This window comes from Corvus hawaiiensis, chromosome Z, assembly GCF_020740725.1.
Source record: "Corvus hawaiiensis isolate bCorHaw1 chromosome Z, bCorHaw1.pri.cur, whole genome shotgun sequence".
Lineage (NCBI taxonomy): Eukaryota > Metazoa > Chordata > Aves > Passeriformes > Corvidae > Corvus > Corvus hawaiiensis.
The window spans coordinates 7647969-7669043 of NC_063255.1; the positions used below are offsets into that span (position 1 = coordinate 7647969).

Genomic DNA, 21075 nt, shown 5'->3' on the forward strand with positions numbered 1-21075 from the left:
TTTACTGCTTTGTGTATGTACTAGAAGCATCGCCAAACACAGCTTGTGCAAAACAGCCATCTCCAAACATTTGGGGATGAATCTTAGAACCAAAACTACATTCTTGCATTTTATTCCTCTGAAACAGAAGTGCAGGGTTTAACTACAGAAACTCAAATGATCGAGTGAAAGAACTGCACATTTCTGCTGCATAGGTGAGGAATGATTTGTACTTAACTGTAACTGTTGCTCAACTTCCTTTTCCAGGCTTTCATTTGTTTAAGCTGTTTTTGATTCATTCAATTAAACAAAAAAATAAACACTTTGCTTCCTTTCAAAGTTTTGTTATTTTTGTTTAGGAAGAAAAAGATAGGATAAACAAAAACCCTCTTTCATACTTGTTGGGGTCCCTCCCCTGCCGTGTAGCCCAGGGAGAGGGGCCCTGAGGGCACAGACACGGGGCTTCCCTGCCCCTGCTCAGCCTCGTTCCCGTTGGTTGGTTTGTGTTCCCTGCGCGGGCAGAAGGACCCTTGGTCCCGTGACTGGAACAGTTCCTGGGCAGAGCCCCGGCCATGCGGCTGGAGAAATAAACATCTCTCTGAAACAGCTAGCAAGAATCTGTCTGTCCATATATATTTCCTTTCCACGGGACTCCTGGTTTGATATATGCGTGTTGCAGGATCCCCACTGCAACACATACTGACCTATAAGAAGGAAACCAATAGGTAAGAAATACAGACTTCAGACTTAATTCAAGGGAAATAAGCCATAAACCTCTTTAAAAGATAGTGTTTACATATATATAAATGCACCCTGCTTGTCAAAAATATTCATACAAAAATTAAGACAATTGTTAATTCTTGAGTGTTACAAACATAAAAATGCCACCTGTTTTCCAAGTCAGTTCAGCCAAGACTTCAGATCATTTATATCACTGAACATCCCCGAAAACTTTTAACTTAGTAAACTAATGAATCACAGTGGATTTTCAACTCAGACAACTGGCAGTGCAGATGCAAGTCTGAAGTTAAACTGAATCAGCAACTAAACAAAGAGCAAATAATCTGAAACTTAAAAAAAATGTTGCAGCCACATAGCTTGCATTAATATCCCCTTGATATATGCAATTTTTATTAGGCTAACTCTTCAAATATCCACTCACAGTAACACTATATACCAAAAAAACCCACCCCTCACTGTATTATTTATTTCAGAAAGGGAATTAAGTGGTGTACTTTTGTACACGTGCTTAACATCCTAGTACATGTAACAAGTAGTCTCCATTTTCAGGGAAAGTGTGAATAAATTTAAGTTCTCCCTTTTGAGCCAACACTGGTCATAAGAAAGTATGCAAACTGGATGGCAGCTGTTTTTTTTCCAGTCAGTGAGAGGTTTCATCATCAGTTCCCATCATAGGCATCAACCCTTCATTCATTCAATCATAAAAATGTGACTTACTAGAAAAGGAAAAATAGAGTCTAAAGGCACAGAATCACATAGCTGCTCTAGTAGGAGTCTGTAAACAGAGAATTGTTTGAATTTAGGAAATCCAAATCTAGGAAAGTAAAAAGGCATCTGAAGCAGGCTTTTATCTAGCCAACTTCCTTAAATACCCAAAGGGCTTTGAGGTCTACGAAGTATGCACTAAGATACCATATTTCAAAAAGCAATAAGGCAAATAGTATATTCATTATTTCAAAAGAGTTACAATGGTGTAGGCATACACAATATAACTTAGTTACAATGCGTGGTACTGTTTCTACTACATAGCCCTATAACTGTTTCCTTTCTACATAATCGGAGATTAAACCCGGGTTCTAGGTGAACACAAACCCATCCTTGTACCGCCATCTACCACTGGCAACAGCTCTTCAGCAGCATTTGCTCTGCTGCCTGGGTCATGTTTGTGCTGAGCAAAGTCCACAAATCAGAGATTAAACACTGTCATACTTGTGAAGAGCTTCTTCTAGCTTTTGTGTCACTTTTTGAAAAAAGAGTATTTGCTGTTGCAAGAAATGCTGCATCTGTGATTTAAAGTCCCTCACACGAATTTTGTGGAAATGATTAATTTCTGCAAGGGTTGCAAAAGAAATAATGTTACAACGTTCTTGAATGCCCTCAGCTTTTTGGAGCTCCATCTTCCCCTCTTCCACGTGCCGCTTACTCTCCTTTACTTTGGTAAGGGCTCCTGTGTAAAGAACAAAACAAAACTGTGAGGACCATGTACACTTGACTACTGAACTTTAACAAGTGATTTAATAACAACAAGGATTTGTATAAGGCTTATTCTCAGCGTATTTATAGGTGTGCATATATATATATGTGTGAATGAAAAGGAATAAAATAAAAGCTTTTTAATGTAAGAAAAATCACAGATCAGTGGATCCTGTGTAAAAAATAAAACTGAACACTTTTTTAAGGCTCAAGCATTCAAAAGATACTAAAACATCCTATTTCACAACCTTAAAAATCAGATGGAGTCCTTCAGAGAATAACACTATCATTATACAAGTAGCGGAGTAAGTGAAAGCACAAGAAAACTAGTCAGACCAATTTAAGCCTACATAAACACCAGAAAAATAACTTTGTTAATAACTGGACTATATGAAATATCCTTTTTTCCCAATCCTTGTGAAATATCAAAAGCAGATCTTAATACACAAAATCTTGTCAATACATGTTTTTGCTTTTACACCAGAGATAACTCCAAAATTAATTACTGAGTACTAGAGAATCTAAAAGTTTATCTCAAAGTCACAGATGCCCAGGTAGACCTTAAGCAGTGCTGTGAAAGCTAGTAGAAAAGCAGTTACAGAACTGACAGTCCTTCTCCAAATAGCTAATTAAATCACATGCATACTACAAAGGCAAAGTATCACCCAAAACAGACCTACCCAAACCAGATCCATAAAATGATAGAATACCAAGATACCTCTTAAGACATTCATATTCTTGGACTCAATTTCCCACAGAGCAACTTCTTTGCTTTAAACATTATACGCTTATTTTATTTGTATAACTAAACCAAATCAGTAGTACCGCTTTTATCATCTCACTAGATTCTTGCTCCTTTAAATATTTGTAATATCGTAACTCTCCTTCCAGATTACACTTCTTACATGTGACTACAGCGTGCTGCCTGAAGGCCAAGGGCAGTGTCTATCTCTGGGGGCTGCAAGGCAGAGGCAGTGTTCCACACCTTCCTGGCTCCCATGACATGACAGTATGATGGCTAAGAGCTTGGCACTGGCTGCTTCTGCTGACTGACTTCTTCATCTTCAGCCTGGCTCCAAAAACACCACTGAAAAACCTTTTCCACATGCAATAGTGCCAGCAGTGGCGCTGTGCCAGAAGATCTGTATGTTGTCCTCTAAGGAGTAAAGAATCTGTGAGGTAGGGTACACTCTGAAAAACATTTAATCCCTCCTCCTACAAAAAGAACACTCCTTTCAACAAACTTAACCAGTCTTAGCAAAAAATTTTTCTGCGCTCTGTGGGCACAACAGGAATCCATGCACAGCTGTGAAAAACAGAAATTTGGGACTTACTGGAAGCCAGATGTAGCTAGTTAAATAAACATGACAACTCTTCAGTTGTCATGTGGGAAACAGCTTTAGATGTTATTTCTAGAATGACCAAACTGGAAAAGAATACTGAAATTCACAGCATCAGCAGCTCAAAGCATAAATAAGCTCTGGAGCATGTATAACCTTCAGATTATAAATAAAAATATATAATAAAAAACATACATTACCAAACACTATTGCCCTCCAGACTAGATATACTATGCAATTTTTTGCTGTTAAAAAAAAAAAAAAAGGGAAAAAGATTTATAATTAGGGAAGGAATCCAATGGGAAAAGGTACAATCATTAACACTGCTCTCTTAACGCATATGGATCATATTGGTCCTGTAGTGGCATTTCCTTTAAAACCTGGACAGACTACACCCAGATGTCAGCAATATATGACAAAACTCATACATATGCTTAAGTATAAACTTGCTTGGGGTTTTTTTGAAATGCCTTTAAATGAAGCACTTAATTATTAGTCATATAATTAATCTTAAAATAACTACATAGAGGGAAAATCTTATTTTAGGACAATCAAGGAATCCTCCTTAAACACAGAGAAAAGAAAAAACAAAACCAAACCCATGTGCTTTGCTTTAAGAAGCAATTAATCATTTGTTTTAAAACGTCATTTTTAAGCTGTTCAGCATCTACTGAAATTTGCAAGACTTAGTTTAGCAAATCGTAGTAAAAAAGTGCTGTTAGTTTTCATGGCTTTGAAAGCAGCTTTTGTAACAAAAAACCCCCAAATTTTCTCCAGACACCTTTTCATAATCTACAGTTCTTGTATTTTAATCTATGTGAGCAAAACCCTGAGCTGAAACAGAGATTTACTGATGTGGAAAGTTCAGTGATTCATCCTATGGTGAACAAGAGGAAAAGGACAGGGAACTGGGGACTGGAGAGCAGCCCCTTGTGCACATCCCTCTTGAAGAGAAGGGTCTTGCACAGAGATGCCTAACTAGGGCATGGTAACCCCTAAGGACTCCCAGCTCACAACTCCTGACCTACTGCACCCAAGGCTGTACACCATGAACTCCTCCAACTCCATCTTCACTAATTGATCCATCACACTCAGCGCCTAATCCAGCACTTCACAGCTCCTGCTGCCACCCTTGTGGAATGTTGGGGCGACCAAGGCCCCGCAGTCTAAAAGTACACCTGCAGAAACTTCTCCTGGTTTCTGATTTTAATTATGTGAATACCAAGTATTTGTTCAGACAATCAAAAAAAGCAAGAGATATTAAAAAAAAAAAAAAAAAGAAAGGCAGAATCACAGCAGTCCCAGAAAAGGCTAGCACATATTTTAGGAAAAAGAAACAGAAGGAGCCACCTCCCAGTGCATATTGGCTCAAGGAAGCCTCCTGCTGAGTACATGCCTGGGATAAATACACACCATCTCTGTTCCCAGAGGGATGGATTACATAAAAATAAATTACTGGGTTTTTTTTTTAGATCCAGATGTACAGATTCTGTACAATCTTGCTCATGCATTTAAAGTCTGGTCTATGGAAAAGACCTTCTGTCAGGAATCATGTTCCAGTGATCAGGACTAGCTTTCAAGCAAGCGAAGAGGGCCTGGATTAAAAATCATACAAAAACTGTGCTACATCTCTTTCTGTTCTAAAGGTGGGGAAAAGCCTATACGAAGGATGTTTATTGCCCAAAGCCTTATATTAAACAGATGCTGGTGCTCACTGAATGCAGCTAAGGGCTTAAAAGAGACTCAGATTTCAGTCCTTGTTTTGAAATATGAGATTAGACAACACAAAATGATATAAACACGTTTAGCGAGGGACATTTGTGCTAGCAAAATTTGTGCTAGTGTATTGTGCTAGAAGCCAAGAAAACAGGGACAATAGAGTTCCTGATAGAAAGAAAGAATTTCAAGCCATAAAACACTGTACAAAAACAGCAACTTAAATGAATGCTGAGGAGTTATAAGGAAAAAAAGAAGTGTATTGAGACAGTAAGCTACTCATGCAAACATGAGATTGCAATGAGGTAGGAAGAGTTATATACAATCAGGGAAAAAGAAAACAAAACCAACTTAACCCGAGAGCACTCAGGTTTGGGTCAAACAGTGTATTTTCACATCATCTGCAGTTTTATTCCAGTAACAAATGTTCTGAGAATGTGTGAAGAGTCAGCTAAGGATGGGTTTGGATCCATACACTCACTCTTCCTCCACACAGGAAGTACACATGTACTCCTATGAATCCATGCTGATGCATATGTGTGTTCAAGTCGAAGTTGCACTGTGCAATGTGGCCAGAAGGCAAAAGTTTGGGGGCTCAGCTCTTGCAGACTGCAATCCAGACTGCTTTTCACTCAACTCCTTAGTCTCCCTAGGAAGGCAGGCCTGCCAGCATATGCAATCAGAAGCCAAAGAACAGCGACACCTGCTAGGGATGTACCATCTTCCCCTTTCCACCTCTTATCAAAACACCCAAACATCAGCTCTCAAGTGCTGCATGCAACAAACGGGAGTGAAACATCAGCTGTGTCTGAAGCTACTAATCCACACAAAATTCTGCAGGGCACGAGCCCTTTTTTTGCTCTCTGTTTGCACAGTGTTTACTACAATGACATCTGTTTCGTGGCTGGGCTTGGTCCATTCTTAAAAAATACAAACAGTACATTGCTGTAGCAGCAATGATTTAACTGGATACTGTAATGCTGCATATGGATGAAACACAAACAAGCATCAGCTCAACGCTGCTGAATACAGCACCTGAAGCAGTGGTCAGTGCCTGTTAAAGTCACTAGGGTCTGAAATTCACAGTCAGTCTCAAGAACCCATTAAGTCACCAGTGCATAGAAGTCTTCAGTATCTCACTTCAAAACACTCAGCTTGAAAACTCACCCAGCTTGTAAGAGCCAGCAGGTTTATTTTTTATATCCTATGATTGTAATGCCTTTATCACTGCAGTTATTAAAGCGTTTCTTTCACTTCAGTGATGAATTATGCTAAAACAGAGCAAAGACACTTCTTTTTTCTTACAATCTCTCAGCAGCTGCACCTCAGAAATCTTGTGCAAGTAAGACAGACGACCTATGCAATAAATATTTCACCTTTCTACTATCAGCAAGCTACAAAATAACGTTTAGTGCACTACTCACTAGAAGGTACAACAACTTACATTTCCCCACCATTCATCTGTCCAGCACATTAAATCGTCTAGTAGCATGATGTGCCCTTCAAAGCACATTAATGAAGGGAGAGCTTTGAACCTGTCGAACAACTCTCTTTGTTTTACTTTTCTTACAAGACACTGCTATAATCTAGACACCATCTCTAATGGAAAGGGAAAAAAATATATTCATGATGCTGCTTTCATAAAAGGATGTAAAAGCAGATAAAGTAACTAGAACTGTTTTCTTTTTCCTTACTTAATTATGAGATTATTTAACTACAGCTCTTTGCTTAAAGATTTGAAAAAGCAAACCCTGGGTGGCTCACATGCATGGAAATAACATTATTTCTAATCCAGCAGAGTGCTGCTGGAGCAAGTTGGTCTACATGGTTGTCCCTCTTACCCCCTAGCAAAGATGTTGTTACAAGATGTCTCAAATGACTAATCTAATGAAAGAATGCAACTGGCCTGGGGAGAGAGATGATGGCTTAGCTTTATCAATGGCTTAGCTATGTGATCCAGGTCAGCCCTGGGTTACACAATCATTAGCTCCAACACAAGGGAAGTTGCAGAAGCATTTCATGAGTGTCCTGGTCTCAGCGAGGGTAGAGTTAATGTCTTCTAGTAGCCGTTACTAAGTAGCTGTGTTTTGGACTCAGAATGAGAATGGTGTTGATAACACACTGATGTTTGGGTTTTTGCTAAGGCATATTTATTCCAAGTCAAGGACTTTTTTTTCCACCCTCCTCCTCACTGGCAGAGCATGAGAGGAGGTACACAAAAGAAACTGGAAGGGATCATAGTTGGGGCAGGTCACTGGAACTGACCAAAGGAATATTCCACACCACAGAAGTCATGCCCAGGATATAAACTGGGGGCAGTTACCCAGAAGCACAGCAGATCTGGCTTTGGGAAGGGGTGTCTGGCATCGGTCAGTGAGTGGTGAGCAATTGCATTGTGCATCACCTGTTTGTTTCCTTTTTATTATCATCATTATTATTATTCACCATTATTATTGCATTTTACTTTAGTATCAGTCAATTATTAAACTGTTCCTATCTCAACACACAAGCTTTACCTTGAGTCTCCTCCCCATTCCACTGGGGCCAGGGTGGAGGTGGGGGGGGGGAGTGGAGAGGAAGAGAGGAAGGGGTTGAACAAGTGGCTGTGCAGTGCCTAATTTCCAGCTGTGCTTAAACCACGACAGTGAGGTAACACATAATGTGAAATCCTACTACGAAAAAGGCCCCCAAACTTCTCCCTCTCAACTGCAAGTGAAATAGTTTGTAACCAGAGATTTTGCTACACTGACAGATTATTTTCTTAAGAATGCTCTGAGCACTGATTAACAAAAGAAGCCTACACTGAGATTCTGCAAATTCTTTACATTTTCTGGCCAAGATTTATAATGGAAAGCAGCATAATAGGAATTTGCCTGAAATTAAAACCAGAAGACTTTTTCAGTAGAGACTGAACTAAAAGGAATGTCACAGGCAAAAAGTACCATTACAGTTATTAATACCGGAATGAGTTGCTTTTTTTAAAATCTACAGGTTTACAGCAAAAAAAAAGCAAGTGATTTTCAAAACCAAAGGCAAAATCCTGCTACTTGTTTTTGGTAAGTGCCAACGCAACAGTTTTTAAACACAGCCTTTGTGTTTAAAAGATGATATTCTTCTCCTTAAGGGCACAAAACCACTTTAACAACATTCCCTTTTCCACAGTGAAATGTCAGAAGTATAAAACTCAAATACATCAAACTGCAATTACTTTAGTATTACAAGGGGTTTTGTGGATACATGAAAATGGCTATAATGCTTTTAGAATCTGCAGCCTAACAATAGTCTAAGAAGTAAGGTTTGTGTTTTATTATTTTGCTGCCCACTGCTCAAAAAAGAGCCCAGAATAACATAGTACTATCCTGTAAATGTAGATTTATAAATTACAGTACTCTGCTGATATCTAGATCAACATTGACTGACTGCAGAGTTATTAACATCGGACATAATTATGTGTTCTTTCAGTTACCCTGCTGCAAAGCTTATTGAAAGGTGACACTCAAAAGTATATTCTTCAGTTCAAACTGAAGTCACTTTTTAATGTACACAACCAAGAGATCGCACACAAATAAAACAGTCTTTGCTAGAGATTTCAGAAAGTTAATTAGTTGTAACCTCATCTGATGATCTTAACTTATAAATTGATTTAATTAACGTAAACCAAATTAATGGTACTAGAATGCACAGTGTAAAATGACAATTTTTCAAAACTACCAGGGCTACTGGCCACTATACATGTCTAACTAATACTTCTAAAATTTAAAATAATATGATTATTAAGATCTGATTAGACTCATCAAGCATACATCTGCTGGTTAGTGTACACACACAGAGGAAGAGCATACAGAGCCGATTTACTTATCCAAATCTACAAGGACTGTAATCATACCTGTGTATGGTCAGAGAGTCTAAAACGATTACACTACTGAAAACATATTTAGATTTCCATACTGCCAATGGGCATTTCAGTTCCAGAGTACCCCAGTGAAAACTACAAGCTTTGGTGTACAGCACCTCCAGCACAAATGTTTTGCTGGACCATGCTATGTGAGCATATGCCATACTTTGCCTTTGGAAGTGTTTATAACAGAAAGTGACAGCAAGATGGTCAAATAAATGAAAGAAACATTGTAGAATTACCATTTTAATGCATCTACTGTCTCACATCATGACATTAACAAAATTTTAAAATACCCCAACAAAACATAATGCTACATAGGTAGCCACATTGAAAAAATATGTAAAATGAGATGAATATTTTCCATTCAAATCTTGAATGCAGTGACGTCAAAACTGTTATCTTTTGATGTATTGTACACCAGCAGTGTTTTAAGCAAACAAATGACCTTATTTTAGCGACTAAAGTATGTTTAAACTGTGTTCGTGAATAGTTTTGACTTTACAAGTACCTACAGTGATGTCTGACAGGAGGCCCACCAGGAATCATTTGATTGTAAAATCCAGCTGAACTATGTGTACAGCTCTCTGTTATCACAAATATAGTATTTTGCACCACAGTCTGAGAGGCAAATGCTAACTAATGCTGGGTTTGCCCAGTTCTGTACTTTTTGGCACTCACATGTACCATGTAAAACAGTTTTCCTTTGGTATGGTTTCAGCTGGCAGTGCAGACTGGGGGGACAGAAAAGAGCAAAACATAAACCAGGCTGGTCACCAGAAACACAGTACATTTGCCCATTAGAAAGTTAGTCATGTTTTTCAGGACCACACTTGAAAATTTTAGCAATTGGAATTTGCAGAAGTACCAAGATGAAACCTTTCAGTCATTTTTAGTACTTCCCATTAGTTTACATCTAACTGGGGCATCAAACGAGCTTTTAATACAGAACTCTGCTTTTCCAGAATTGGAGTTGGTCTATTACAGTTCAGTTGACACAGGTTCTGAACACTAATTTTTCCAAATAGGATGCCAAGAACAAGCATTTTATGTTAGAAAGATGTTACAGACTTTTAACAGATTTTGTAAATGCTCTGTTCACAATGTTGACTTCAAAACAACAACCATAAGAAGTTATGCTGTGCATGGGTAATAGAAATTAATTTTCAGTAGAACTGGTTAACAACAAATGAGCAGAAACGTCTCCTCCTCCTCTCCAATATGGATGTAAGCACTATTACATTAAATCGTGACTTCTGTTAAACTTTTTGTAAGGTTCATGGTATGTGGATGGACAGGGGAAGACAGGTAACGCTGTGTTATCAATGTCCAGTAATGTACACTATTACTGAGAGAAGTAAGTATAAATGCAAGTTCCACTGACTCTTACATCACTGCTTTATTGGGGCACAATGAAACACCTGCTTTTGAATGTTGTTTTCTCTTAAGGCAAAAAGAAAAGCAAAGAACAAGCACAACTTATGATGTTTGCTTGTCCATCATCATCTGCTTAGCTCCACTACTGTCCTAAGATGAGCAAATAAAACATGTATAGACAGTTTAACATAAACTCATAAGAAAAGAGGCAAGATGCAAATAAAATGCAGATGCTGGTTTACTTTATCCTAGTACCCTTTAATTGCCCTCTCTTAGATATCTGAATGTTTTCCTGTAAGGACAAAAAGAAGTACAATTCCTGTTGCAGAAAAAATATTCAAGGTAAGCCATCATTAATGTAAGCAATAAAAATATTTTATATAGTACAAAAGCAAAACATGTGGAAATTATAATAATATAATCTACACTCCTATTATTTCAAAGAAAAGCTTCTTTAATATACTATACTGCTAGTTAGCCAGCATAGCTATTCATGCATATAAAGATTCAAAATAATAAAAATTCTAAAAAAAATTAGAATAGTAAGTTGCTTTTTACCATGGGACAACAAAGCAGTATACACTCCAAATCACAGGATGAACCTGCTTTTCACACTGTTAATGAACTGCACGTAGGTATAAAAAGGGTAGCTTAGTTCATTATGGTTACAGAAGTTGTCCACCCATGATGTGTACCTACTTAAAACAAAGGCTGAAAACATCACATTTCTTCCTGTTCTGCTACAGCAACAACCCAAAGTCACTGGCAAGAACTGCACAGATTGTTTAAATGTTTGGTGGGGGTTTTTTTTTGTTTGGTTTTTTTTCCATTTTATTTAAGTCCTCATGGCCTTCATGAAAGATACAAACAAGACTGTGTAGAAAGCATGTGCCATTTGTTTGCCCTAGTGCCCTGATAAGGCTCATGTCTGGGGTCTCAGCCAAATGTAATTTCCTACTTTTTTAATTAAAATTTTCAAATTCTGTGCTATTTGAACCAGGCAATTTAAAATACATAAGGTGCCAGCTGGATAAGCTTATACAGTCTGCACTTATTGACTTGGCACTTTAACTGTTCAAACAAAGTTAACAATGAAGTCACGGAAAGATGCTGGAAAGGCTGGAACACGTCCTTGTTTCAAAGGTGACTTATAAACTGAAAAAATCAGTCAGCTTGTTTGTTTTTGATAACGTGCTAACAAAGAATTGGAAGAACTCTGGGACCTTCTTTATATTTTCAGTCTACCAATTCTTGTCTTCTGTATTTGGATTGAAGCCCCTTCAGCCAGACCAGGAACACTCAGAGCTGCAAGAGAATCATCCTACTATCTAGATTCTTTGTATGTCTCTCGAAAGGCACTACTTTGTTTTTGAAACAGAATTATTTCTTCCTTCTACAATGTAATCTTGAATTTTTCAATGTTCAATACACTGTTCTGCAACTTCCTAGTTGCTCACGGGGCCTTCCCAGTAGACAAGGCCTTACTGCTTGTGGTGAGCACAAAATATGTGGCATTTTCTGTGATGTGACTAAAAATCCGATGAAAATTTATATTTATTTAAATATGCACTGCCTGCAGTCAAACCTAGAGGTGTTAGCTCCAATCAAAACTTCTCCTGTTAGGACTAAGGGGGTAGACTGGACAGACTTCCTGGTGTGCAGTAATGCATGTATAGTCTCTCCCATGGAAGGAAAAGCTATACTCATCCTCTCCTACCAGCAGGTTTTTAAAAAAAACAAACCCGTGTTTTATTAGCCATGAAATGTCTCTCTGTTACTGAAGGTGTATAATATCAGACTAGCTTCAAAAGGTAATAGGAAAAAAACCCATCAGGACAGTATGAATCTTGCTCCCCTAGAAAGCTACAGAGATTGTGGGGGAGTGGAAAAGAAAAAACAATCATACATTAAGAAGAGCCATACATCTTTCAGAGACAGGGCATAGAAGTCCTTTTTTTTTTTCCCTCCTCCTGTTTAATTTTCTTCAAGTAAAGCTACCACTCAATTTTAGTCATTTACTCTTGTCCTCTGATTTCACACACACTAAAGCAGCTGTAATTTTATACAGTTTCTAAATGTGAAGATTCTTTCACATTTTAGCTCCATTTCCTTAAGGTTACCTTCAAATATTGGGAGACAATATTGAGTAATGCAGCAGCAAGCAGACAGTGTTACATCATCACTGCAACAGCTATGGGGAGGCTGACATGGCAAAAAATACAAGTCATCCTGGTGCAGTACATCCTTTCTCACCAAAGTTCTTACACAGATGAAGTGCCCATCTCTTTTTACTGCTCTAAGGGTCATCTGGCTAGGATTACATGCCTAGCTCTTAACCAGCAGCTACCTGAGTTGAAGCCCATGCAAAGTATATGCATCTGAGGGACAGAGGAGGAAAAAACCCTAAAAGGTGGATAAAAGCAGAAACACTGATGAAAAAACCCATTCGTCTGCACAACAAATTGAAGAGCTTAGGAAGTAAGCATGAGAGAAAAGCACTGCTTTTACACTGTGATATAAAATTTTAGGTGCCAATATTAACCAGTCTGATTAATTCATTAATACAAATACCACTCCTTCCCTCTCGGGGGAAGAGGGAGAAGGAACCTGAAAATGTTAGAGAGTTCCAGATTCCAGTGCTGTTTGGGTTTTCTGGTGCCTTAAATTTTGATGCACTTCTGTCTGGATAGATTTTTCATCTACAGTTTTGTAAGATATTCTAAAAACACACCCAGTGCATTCTTTAAAGCCTATGTCTAGAATTAAGTTTGCTTCAGGTAAATAAGATCTTTTACCTTATTTTACTTTTCACAAATAGTGACCAAGAAACAAGTAAATCATTCAGGTTATTTTTAAAAATAATTCTCTTAAATCCTGGCATGCAAAGGAAATGGAATTGCCTGTATCTTAGGAAACATTTAGAACCACTTTCTCAGATCTCTTATAAAACCCATAACCAGAAGTTTGTCAAACACTAACATCATAATGTTAAGAGAGAGAAGAAATCTGGAAAGCACAGATGAAACAGCATGTTAGTACTTCTTCCACTTTATGAATCACGAGGCCAATTACAGTAATTCCTCAAACAAAACTTGAAAGAAAGAAATCCAAAATGCCCCAAACTTCTCTACTTTCACTAAGCAATATGAAGACAAGAGAGCCAGACAAGAATGAGCTAGAATACTAGCATATGCTGTCTCCAATTCTCACAAGTGCACAAATTTTCTGAACCTGAAATTGCATGGGCCTGCAGTGAGCATTTGTGTTGAAGATTACTGAAGTAGGAAGATTGCATCAAATTGAGTGAAGCTTTAGCAATTAATACGTAGAAATTATTTCACCAAGAATGCCTAGGGAATTTCCCCAAGCAGACCTTAAATGCATAAAAGAGAAGGTATTATCCATTACAAATAGGAAGCTGCTTTTCTTCTCAAAATTAAAAAACCTGAACCAGTATTTCTTGAAAGATACACCAGTTCTACAATAAAAAATTACAAAATGCAGCTGAATTTTTTGAGCCCCTGGAACTTGATATCCCTCTTCTGCAAATCTCTTGCCGGAGGCTAAAGAAAACTGCGTACAAGTGTATCTGTCTAATATGTATCTTTCATTCCAAAAACCCACGTATGTGCCCAAGAAAATTCTCATGCAAGCACTTTAGAAGCATTTACCTACAAGGGGTTGAGGGCTGGATTCATCAAAGAGTTGGTGAATCTAGGGTGTTAAGAAGCTTCAGACACCACTCTGCCATCTACCCTATCCAGGCACCAGTTTTCCCTAATCACTTAGTTTTTCAAACAAAACCTATTGAACAAGAAGTTCTTGTAAGGGATGTATGCCTTGGTACTGATATGCTCTATACTAGCCTCAGTGGGACTCTCAAACCAAGCATTTCCAGATGGAAATGTGGGGTTTCCAACTTGGCACATTCTTTGCTGTAGGGTTCAATCCAATGAATCATCAGACCCGGACTAGGTTGTATATGAAACCAGGAGAGGTCTCTCTCAAAGCATTGACCAAGCTGATCCTCGACTGGCATGTGGTACAGAAATGTTCAAATACTTCCTTTGTCTCTCCTGTTGCAGGAACTTTAACTCTTCCTTCCCTGCAGAAATTTCCTTAAACATTAGGAACTCAAGATGAAAGAAAAGGAATCTTGTAAAAGAGAAGAGGAAAAGGAATCTTGTAAAATCTCCTATTGAAGCTATTGCCATTTCATAAAATGTCAATTAACAATATTAATAAGATAATGAACAGTTTGAAAATATTCCCACAGTCTGTTGGTTCACGTTTTACACAAATTACACAAATCAGATCACATACGATGTCCTCAGCACAGAAGGCAGAAAGACCTGAATCCCAGATCAATTAAAAGCACAACAGTTAACACATTTTCCTGGTAACATGCAGACAAAGCAACAGCAAGGCTTACATGGCTTTGATTCATAATTTTAGGGAAAAAGACAAAGCCCACATAGAGGGAAAGTTTTATCTGTGGCTCTTTTTGCAGAACTTGCAGAAAGTTTTCAAACAAAACCTCAAACATGCAAAGTTCTCAGTCCATAGCACAAAATGCACTTAAAAATCACGTTAGCAGCTCTTCAGCTAACTGCAGTACAGCAAAAGCATAACAGGACAAGGCAGTTAAAATTACAGAATCACAGACTATGCTGAGTTGGAAGAGACCCCCAGGTATCACTGAGTTCAACTCCTAGCCCTACACAGGACATCCCAAGAGTCACACCATTTGCCCAAGAGCTATGTCCAAACGCTTCTTGAAATCTGTCAGGCTTGGTGCTGGGACCACTTCCCTCAGGAGCCTGTTCCAGTGCCCAAAAACCCTATGGGTGAAGAACCTTTTCCTAATACCCAGCCTAAAACTCCCCACACAACTTCAGGCCATTCCCTTGGGTCATGTCATCAGTCATACATAGAAGGGATCAGTGTCTGCCCCTTCTCTTCCCCTCACAAGGGAGTTGTAACTGCAATGAGGTCTCCCCTCAGTCTCCTCCTCTCCAGGCTGAACAGAACAAGTGACCTCAGCTGTTCCTCACAAGGCTTCCCCTCCACACCCTTCAACATCCTCGTGGCCCTCCTCTGGATGTTCTCTGTTCGTTTAATGTCTTATACTGCAGCACCCAAAGCTGCCCCAGCACTGGAGGTGAGGCCGCCCCAGTGCAGAGCAGAGGGGACAATCCCCTCCCTTGCCCGGCTGGCGATGCTGTGCCTGATGCCCCCCAGGACACGCTTGGCCCTCCTGGCTGCCAGGGCACTGCTGCCTCCTGTTCAACTTGCCACTGACCAGGACCCCCAGGGCCCTTTCCATGGCACTGCTCTCCAGCCTCTCATTCCCCAGTCTGTCCACACTGACTGTCCATACTCCCCAGGGCTGCCCCATGCCAGGTGCAGAATCTGGCACTAGCCCTTGCTGAACTTCACATGGTTGGTGATTGCCTATCCCTCTAATCTAATGTCATCCCCACTCTGATGACACCTCAATCACTGTAACCCTTAGTGCCCAACCCATAAGCCAGTAGCTCACCCACCACAGGATATGTTTGTCCAGCTGTGAGCTGGACACTTAGTCCAGAAGGATACAGTGAGAGGCAGCAACGAAAGCTTTACTGAAATCCAAAAAGATCACATCAGTTGGCTTCCCTTGATCAACTGGGTGGGTTACCCTGTCATAAAAGGAAGTAAGATTCAGTAAGCAGGACTTTCCTTTCATGAAGCTGTGCTGGCTGTGACCAAGGACTGCTTTGTCTTTCAGGTGTTTTTCAACATCTCCCAGAATAATCTTCCCTGTAACTTCACCACACACTGAATTGAGACTGACAGGCCTGTGGTTTCCAGGGTTCTCCCTCCTGCCCTTCTTAAAACTGGGACAATGCTTGCCAGCTTCCGGTCAGCTGGGACCTCTCAGGATTTCCAAGATTGTTTAAAAATCATTGTGAAGGGTTTTGCAATGACATCACCCTGCTCTTTTGGATGAATCCTATCAAGCCCCATACACTTGCAGGGATCCAGCTTGAGCTGAGGGTTGACTGGGAGTTGATCATTCTCACACTCACGGTTCTCCAGCTCTATGCACAGATACAGGCATGTTTTGGATACAGCTGCTTTTGTTTTTCCATCCTTCTTAGGTCCAGGGGAATATGATCTTCAGTTTTATCCAAAGTAAACAATATATTTGCATTATGTAGCAAAAAAAAAAAAAAAGAGCACTACTCCTAATTTCAAGGTTCATCATTTTAAAAGCATGGCTATTTAATTAATGTATCAGTTAGGCTGCTGCTTCTGCTACTTATAAGGGAACTTAGGTGTCATTTTACTGCTTAATGAGGTTGTACACTAGAAAATAAACCCCTTGAAGAAAAACACATCAACTCTATTTTTCAGATGACTTCTTATCACCAACAGACATTTGTATAGTCTACAGAGACAGTATTATTTCTCAAAACTGGCAACCATCCCAGACAGTAAATTTAAAAGAAAGCCTTTATGTTGCAAGAACACCAAACAGTTCATATTTTCCTCTGAAGTTTACAGATTGAAATTTAAAAGCTGTACCATTTTAGAAGTACCTCTTAAGAGTAATAAACCAGCAATATACGGTATGCAAAACAGGACTCTCAGTTTTCCTCTAGTTTGCTGTCCTGTAGCAGAAACAACAACAAACACATAACCCACACAATTCTGTTCCTGTCACGACCATGGACACTCAAGAGACCAACCTCTCATGCCCATGCCATATTCCTATGACTAGTATGTACCATAGATGATATTGTGAACACAGTGCTAGCCCAGAGGTGCTGGAGCATTAATAGCCGCATGCAGGAGAGCTGGACATTTCTCCAAGCCGCTCCAAGACAGTGCTCTAGTCCAAAATCACCTCTGCATATTTCACGCTCATGCACTGCTCTAGGTATTTACATGAACCTTTCCCAGTTCACCCGTAGGTGCAAAATTCAAACAGAATTACAAAAGAAATAAGGATGGGTTCACTGCATACCTTATTATTCCCAATCCTCTCTTCAAAGCCTTGTTTCCAAAAATACTTCAGTGAAGACCTCCATATAACCTTAAAGCTTGAGGATGCATTATTTAAATAGTATATACAGTCTGCTGGATTTTCCAACTAATAAAAATATCTGTCCCTTTATTTTTTCTAGAAGCTTACAGATAATCCTACTAGATGACAACTCACTTTAACGTGCTCTGCTCCTAAACATGAGGCATTGCCAAGGCGATCCATCTCTCCAAATCTAAAATATTTGAAAGCTGTTATCAGAACACAACACCACAGCAGCTAGCAAAGCAACTCCTCAAATGTTAGGCTTCACACCTCCCCTTTCTGTTCAAAATAAAATTAAGTTTCCACTCACAATTTTTGAGATTTGACAGCAGAATGGAAATCTGACTTAGATGCATGCAATTTTTATAAAAAGCTTATTTTCTTAAATAACAACAAATAGTGCACTTTGTAGCAACTCTCTTTCCTCAGATGTTCCCAGCAGTGCATACCTCTGGAAGCCCATCTTTTTGCTCTGCTAAAAAAAACTTTTCCAACTCTTTCTTTACCATATTTAATGTTCCAGATGCAAAACCCGTGGAAATGCCATGTAAGGACAAAAAGACTGATTCCCCCTGGGTGACAATTCACTTGGGATCCAGAACAAAACTTATTAATCTCCAAAATAATTTTCAACAAAGCTCATGCATTTTCCTGGGTAACTTATGGATGCCTATTTCTGCTGAGCATATGTGATGTTTTCTTGGTCTCTTTTACAGCTCAAATCCCCATACCCTCCTGAACTTTTGAGTTGAAAACTACAGGTAAGGAATATAACATAGAAAAGAATGAATGATGGACTTACCTACTTGCAGTGGTAAAGAGTGCATGACTATCAATAATTTAACAGCAGCATCTCCACATACACAGTACTACAAACTTCTGTTTATCTGAACAAGTGTCATTAGTTACGTAGCAGATGTTTTTTTCATTTTTGAGTTTCTTTCATTCTGACAGATTACAAAGTACCTTACAAATAGCAACCTGAACCTGAAAAGCTTATTTTAGCTAGAAAAATGCTGAAAGGATATCAGGCGAGCAGCATCTGTTCATGATAATAAGGGCAAAGGTTGAGCAACTCCAACTAAGAACACTGTAGCTGATCATTACTCTTCCAAAGACACCACAAGATGCTTGGCTGAACAGACATGACCCAGCAGCTTTAAATGTCTCATCAGACTGATGCTGCAAAACACATACCTCCACATGCACCTTGAACAGGGCAGTCAATCAGAGGAGTGCCTGCATCTTCATATTACTTCACATTCATTACCTACTAGATGGAGATTTAAGATACCTAATGTAACTCAGAGTAATAGATGTTCCATACCACTTGACTTCCAGGGTTTGTAAACAAGCCTATTAATCTTTAGTGTATCAGCAGTAGAGCTAGATGTGGTTGCTTTCAGAGATATACAGCCAAACACAGCAATCTCTGACCAGCAAAACTCCCAGCTATGTCTAGGCCTTTGACACAGGAAAAAAATTGTCACTGATGTGTTTTTTGTTATTTCTAGCAAGGGTTTACTTACCTGAGTAAACACAGGAAGACTGAACCCAAGGCCAGCAGGACAGACACAGGGCAAATTTAGTCCCTGGTTCCTATATCTGTTGCATATCACTGACACATAAAACTTAAATTGTTTCAGAAAACACACAAGGGTCTTACCTTTCTGCACATGGATGATGTCTGGAAAGTTGGCCAAATGCCCCTGATATAGCGCTAACAAATCCATCACAGGATCTAGGTCCTGCCGGGGCTGATCTGCAAAGAGGTCCCCGATGGCATCATAGGCTTCTGCAGTGAAGGCTATGGCTTGGTTGAGGCCAGCTGAAAAGGCCTGCTGGTCCAGCTCAAATGCCTGACTGAGGCACTTGAAGGAGTGCCCCACCTTCTGGTATTCCTTCTTGAAACCAGTGACTTGTTTGCGGGCAAACTCATTGGCCGTGTGATTAAGTTGCAGGGCACTCTCATCCATCTTCTTGGTGAAGGCTTTGAAGCCATCCACCTGGCTTTCCACTTCCTGCAAGTCCAGGCTGGCTCCAGGGCCTGTGGGGACACTGATGGTCAGAAAAAAGTTGGCACCCACCATCTCGTCCTTCTCAGCCTTGCGCTTGCCCTGTTTCCAGGCCTTCTCGTCTGTGCTGGGACAGGTGAGGAAGTGCTGGAAGGCATCACACTGAGCCAGCACCGGGTGGCTGCACATGTGGTCCATCCACCAGGCCAGGCCTTTGCGACGTTTGGAGATGAAGTCCTCCTCAAAGCGGCCAGTGGCCTGCTTCTCTGGCAAGTGGGGCACGGAGATTACGGGAAACTTCTCGGCCAGCCGCCCGTAGAGCCAGTCAAAGTGCTTGTAGCGGCGGTGCACCTGCTGCCCGGTGTGGCTAGGCACCAGCTTGTAGGCAATGTAGCTCTTCATGCCCTTGAATTTGGTCTGTTTGGTGGGGTCCTCGATGGAGCACTGGAAGGGGTAGGGGTTCTCTTGCCACTCGGGGCCCCTGGGGCCCAGCACCACGCACAGCTTGTCGCCGTCCTTCACGAAGCCCGACGCCTCGCCCAGCACGAAGGCCTCTCCGCCGGACTTGACAAAGGTGGAGAAGCGATTGAGGTTGCGGCTCACCGTGGCCGAGCTCTTGGCGGCGCCGCCGCCGCCGGGCGGGTGCGAGTGTCCCGGCGGGTGCCCCGCGCCGCGGGGGCCCAGGGACGGCTCGGAGCGGGTGGACAGGCGGTACCGGCCCGAGGCGCCGCCGCCCGCCGCCTCGTAGTCGGGGTAGGAGCTGCCCAGGGCGCCCGGCTCGTCGGCCACCGTGGAGCTGTCGTCCCAATCGTCGTCCCAGTCGTCATCGCTGCCCTGGCTGGGCTGGTAGGAGCCGCCGTAAGGCGGGAAGGGATACCCGGCGGGGGGCGGCGGAAAGGGCTCGGGCGGGGGCTGTTGCGCCGCCGGCTTGAAGGCGGCGGGGGGCGGCAGCGGCTCGAAGCCGCCGACAGGGACGTTGGCGTAGCGGGCGGGCGGCGGTGGCTCGGCGGCGGGGGCGCGGATCACCTGCACGTAGGAAGCCGGGAAGAGCCCGCGGTCCCCGCGGCTGTTGACGCCCTCCAGCCACCCCTCGATGTCCTGCTCGCTACACAGGCTCAGCACCTCGTGCTCCCGCAGCGAGATCTCACCCGGGTTCTCCGACCTGAAGTCGTACAGCGCCCGCGCCCGCAGCGCCATAGCCGCCCCCCCGGGGCGCTCCCTGCGCCGCCGCCCCTCACCGCACCGCGCCGGCGGGGCTGCGGCACCAGAGTGCCGCCGCCTTCGGGCTTCTCGTCCCGCCGGCGGCCTGCCCGGCTGCGCTCCCGGAGCCGCTCCCGGTGCCGGCGGCGGGCGCGGGGCCGGGCCGGGCCGGTCCGTCCCACGTCGCCAGTTGCGCTAATCCAGAGCCGAGCGGCAGGGCGGAGCAGCCGAGCGCAGAGCGGCCGCCCCCATCGATGCCCCCCC

The 21075-nt window shown here is 41.5% G+C and overlaps 1 protein-coding gene across 1 annotated transcript; it reads right to left on the reverse strand.

Moving 5' to 3' along the window:
* Nucleotides 1–1636: 1636 nt before the first annotated feature.
* SNX18 (sorting nexin 18) lies at nt 1637–20951 on the reverse strand. The gene is made up of 2 exons (XM_048292564.1): nt 19263–20951; nt 1637–2167 (listed from the first exon to the last, which is right to left on the reverse strand). Exons 1-2 carry the CDS (start codon nt 20806–20808, stop codon nt 1914–1916), a joined length of 1800 nt encoding a protein of 599 aa, XP_048148521.1. The 5' UTR covers nt 20809–20951; the 3' UTR covers nt 1637–1913.
* Between the last annotated feature and the right edge of the window lie 124 nt (nt 20952–21075).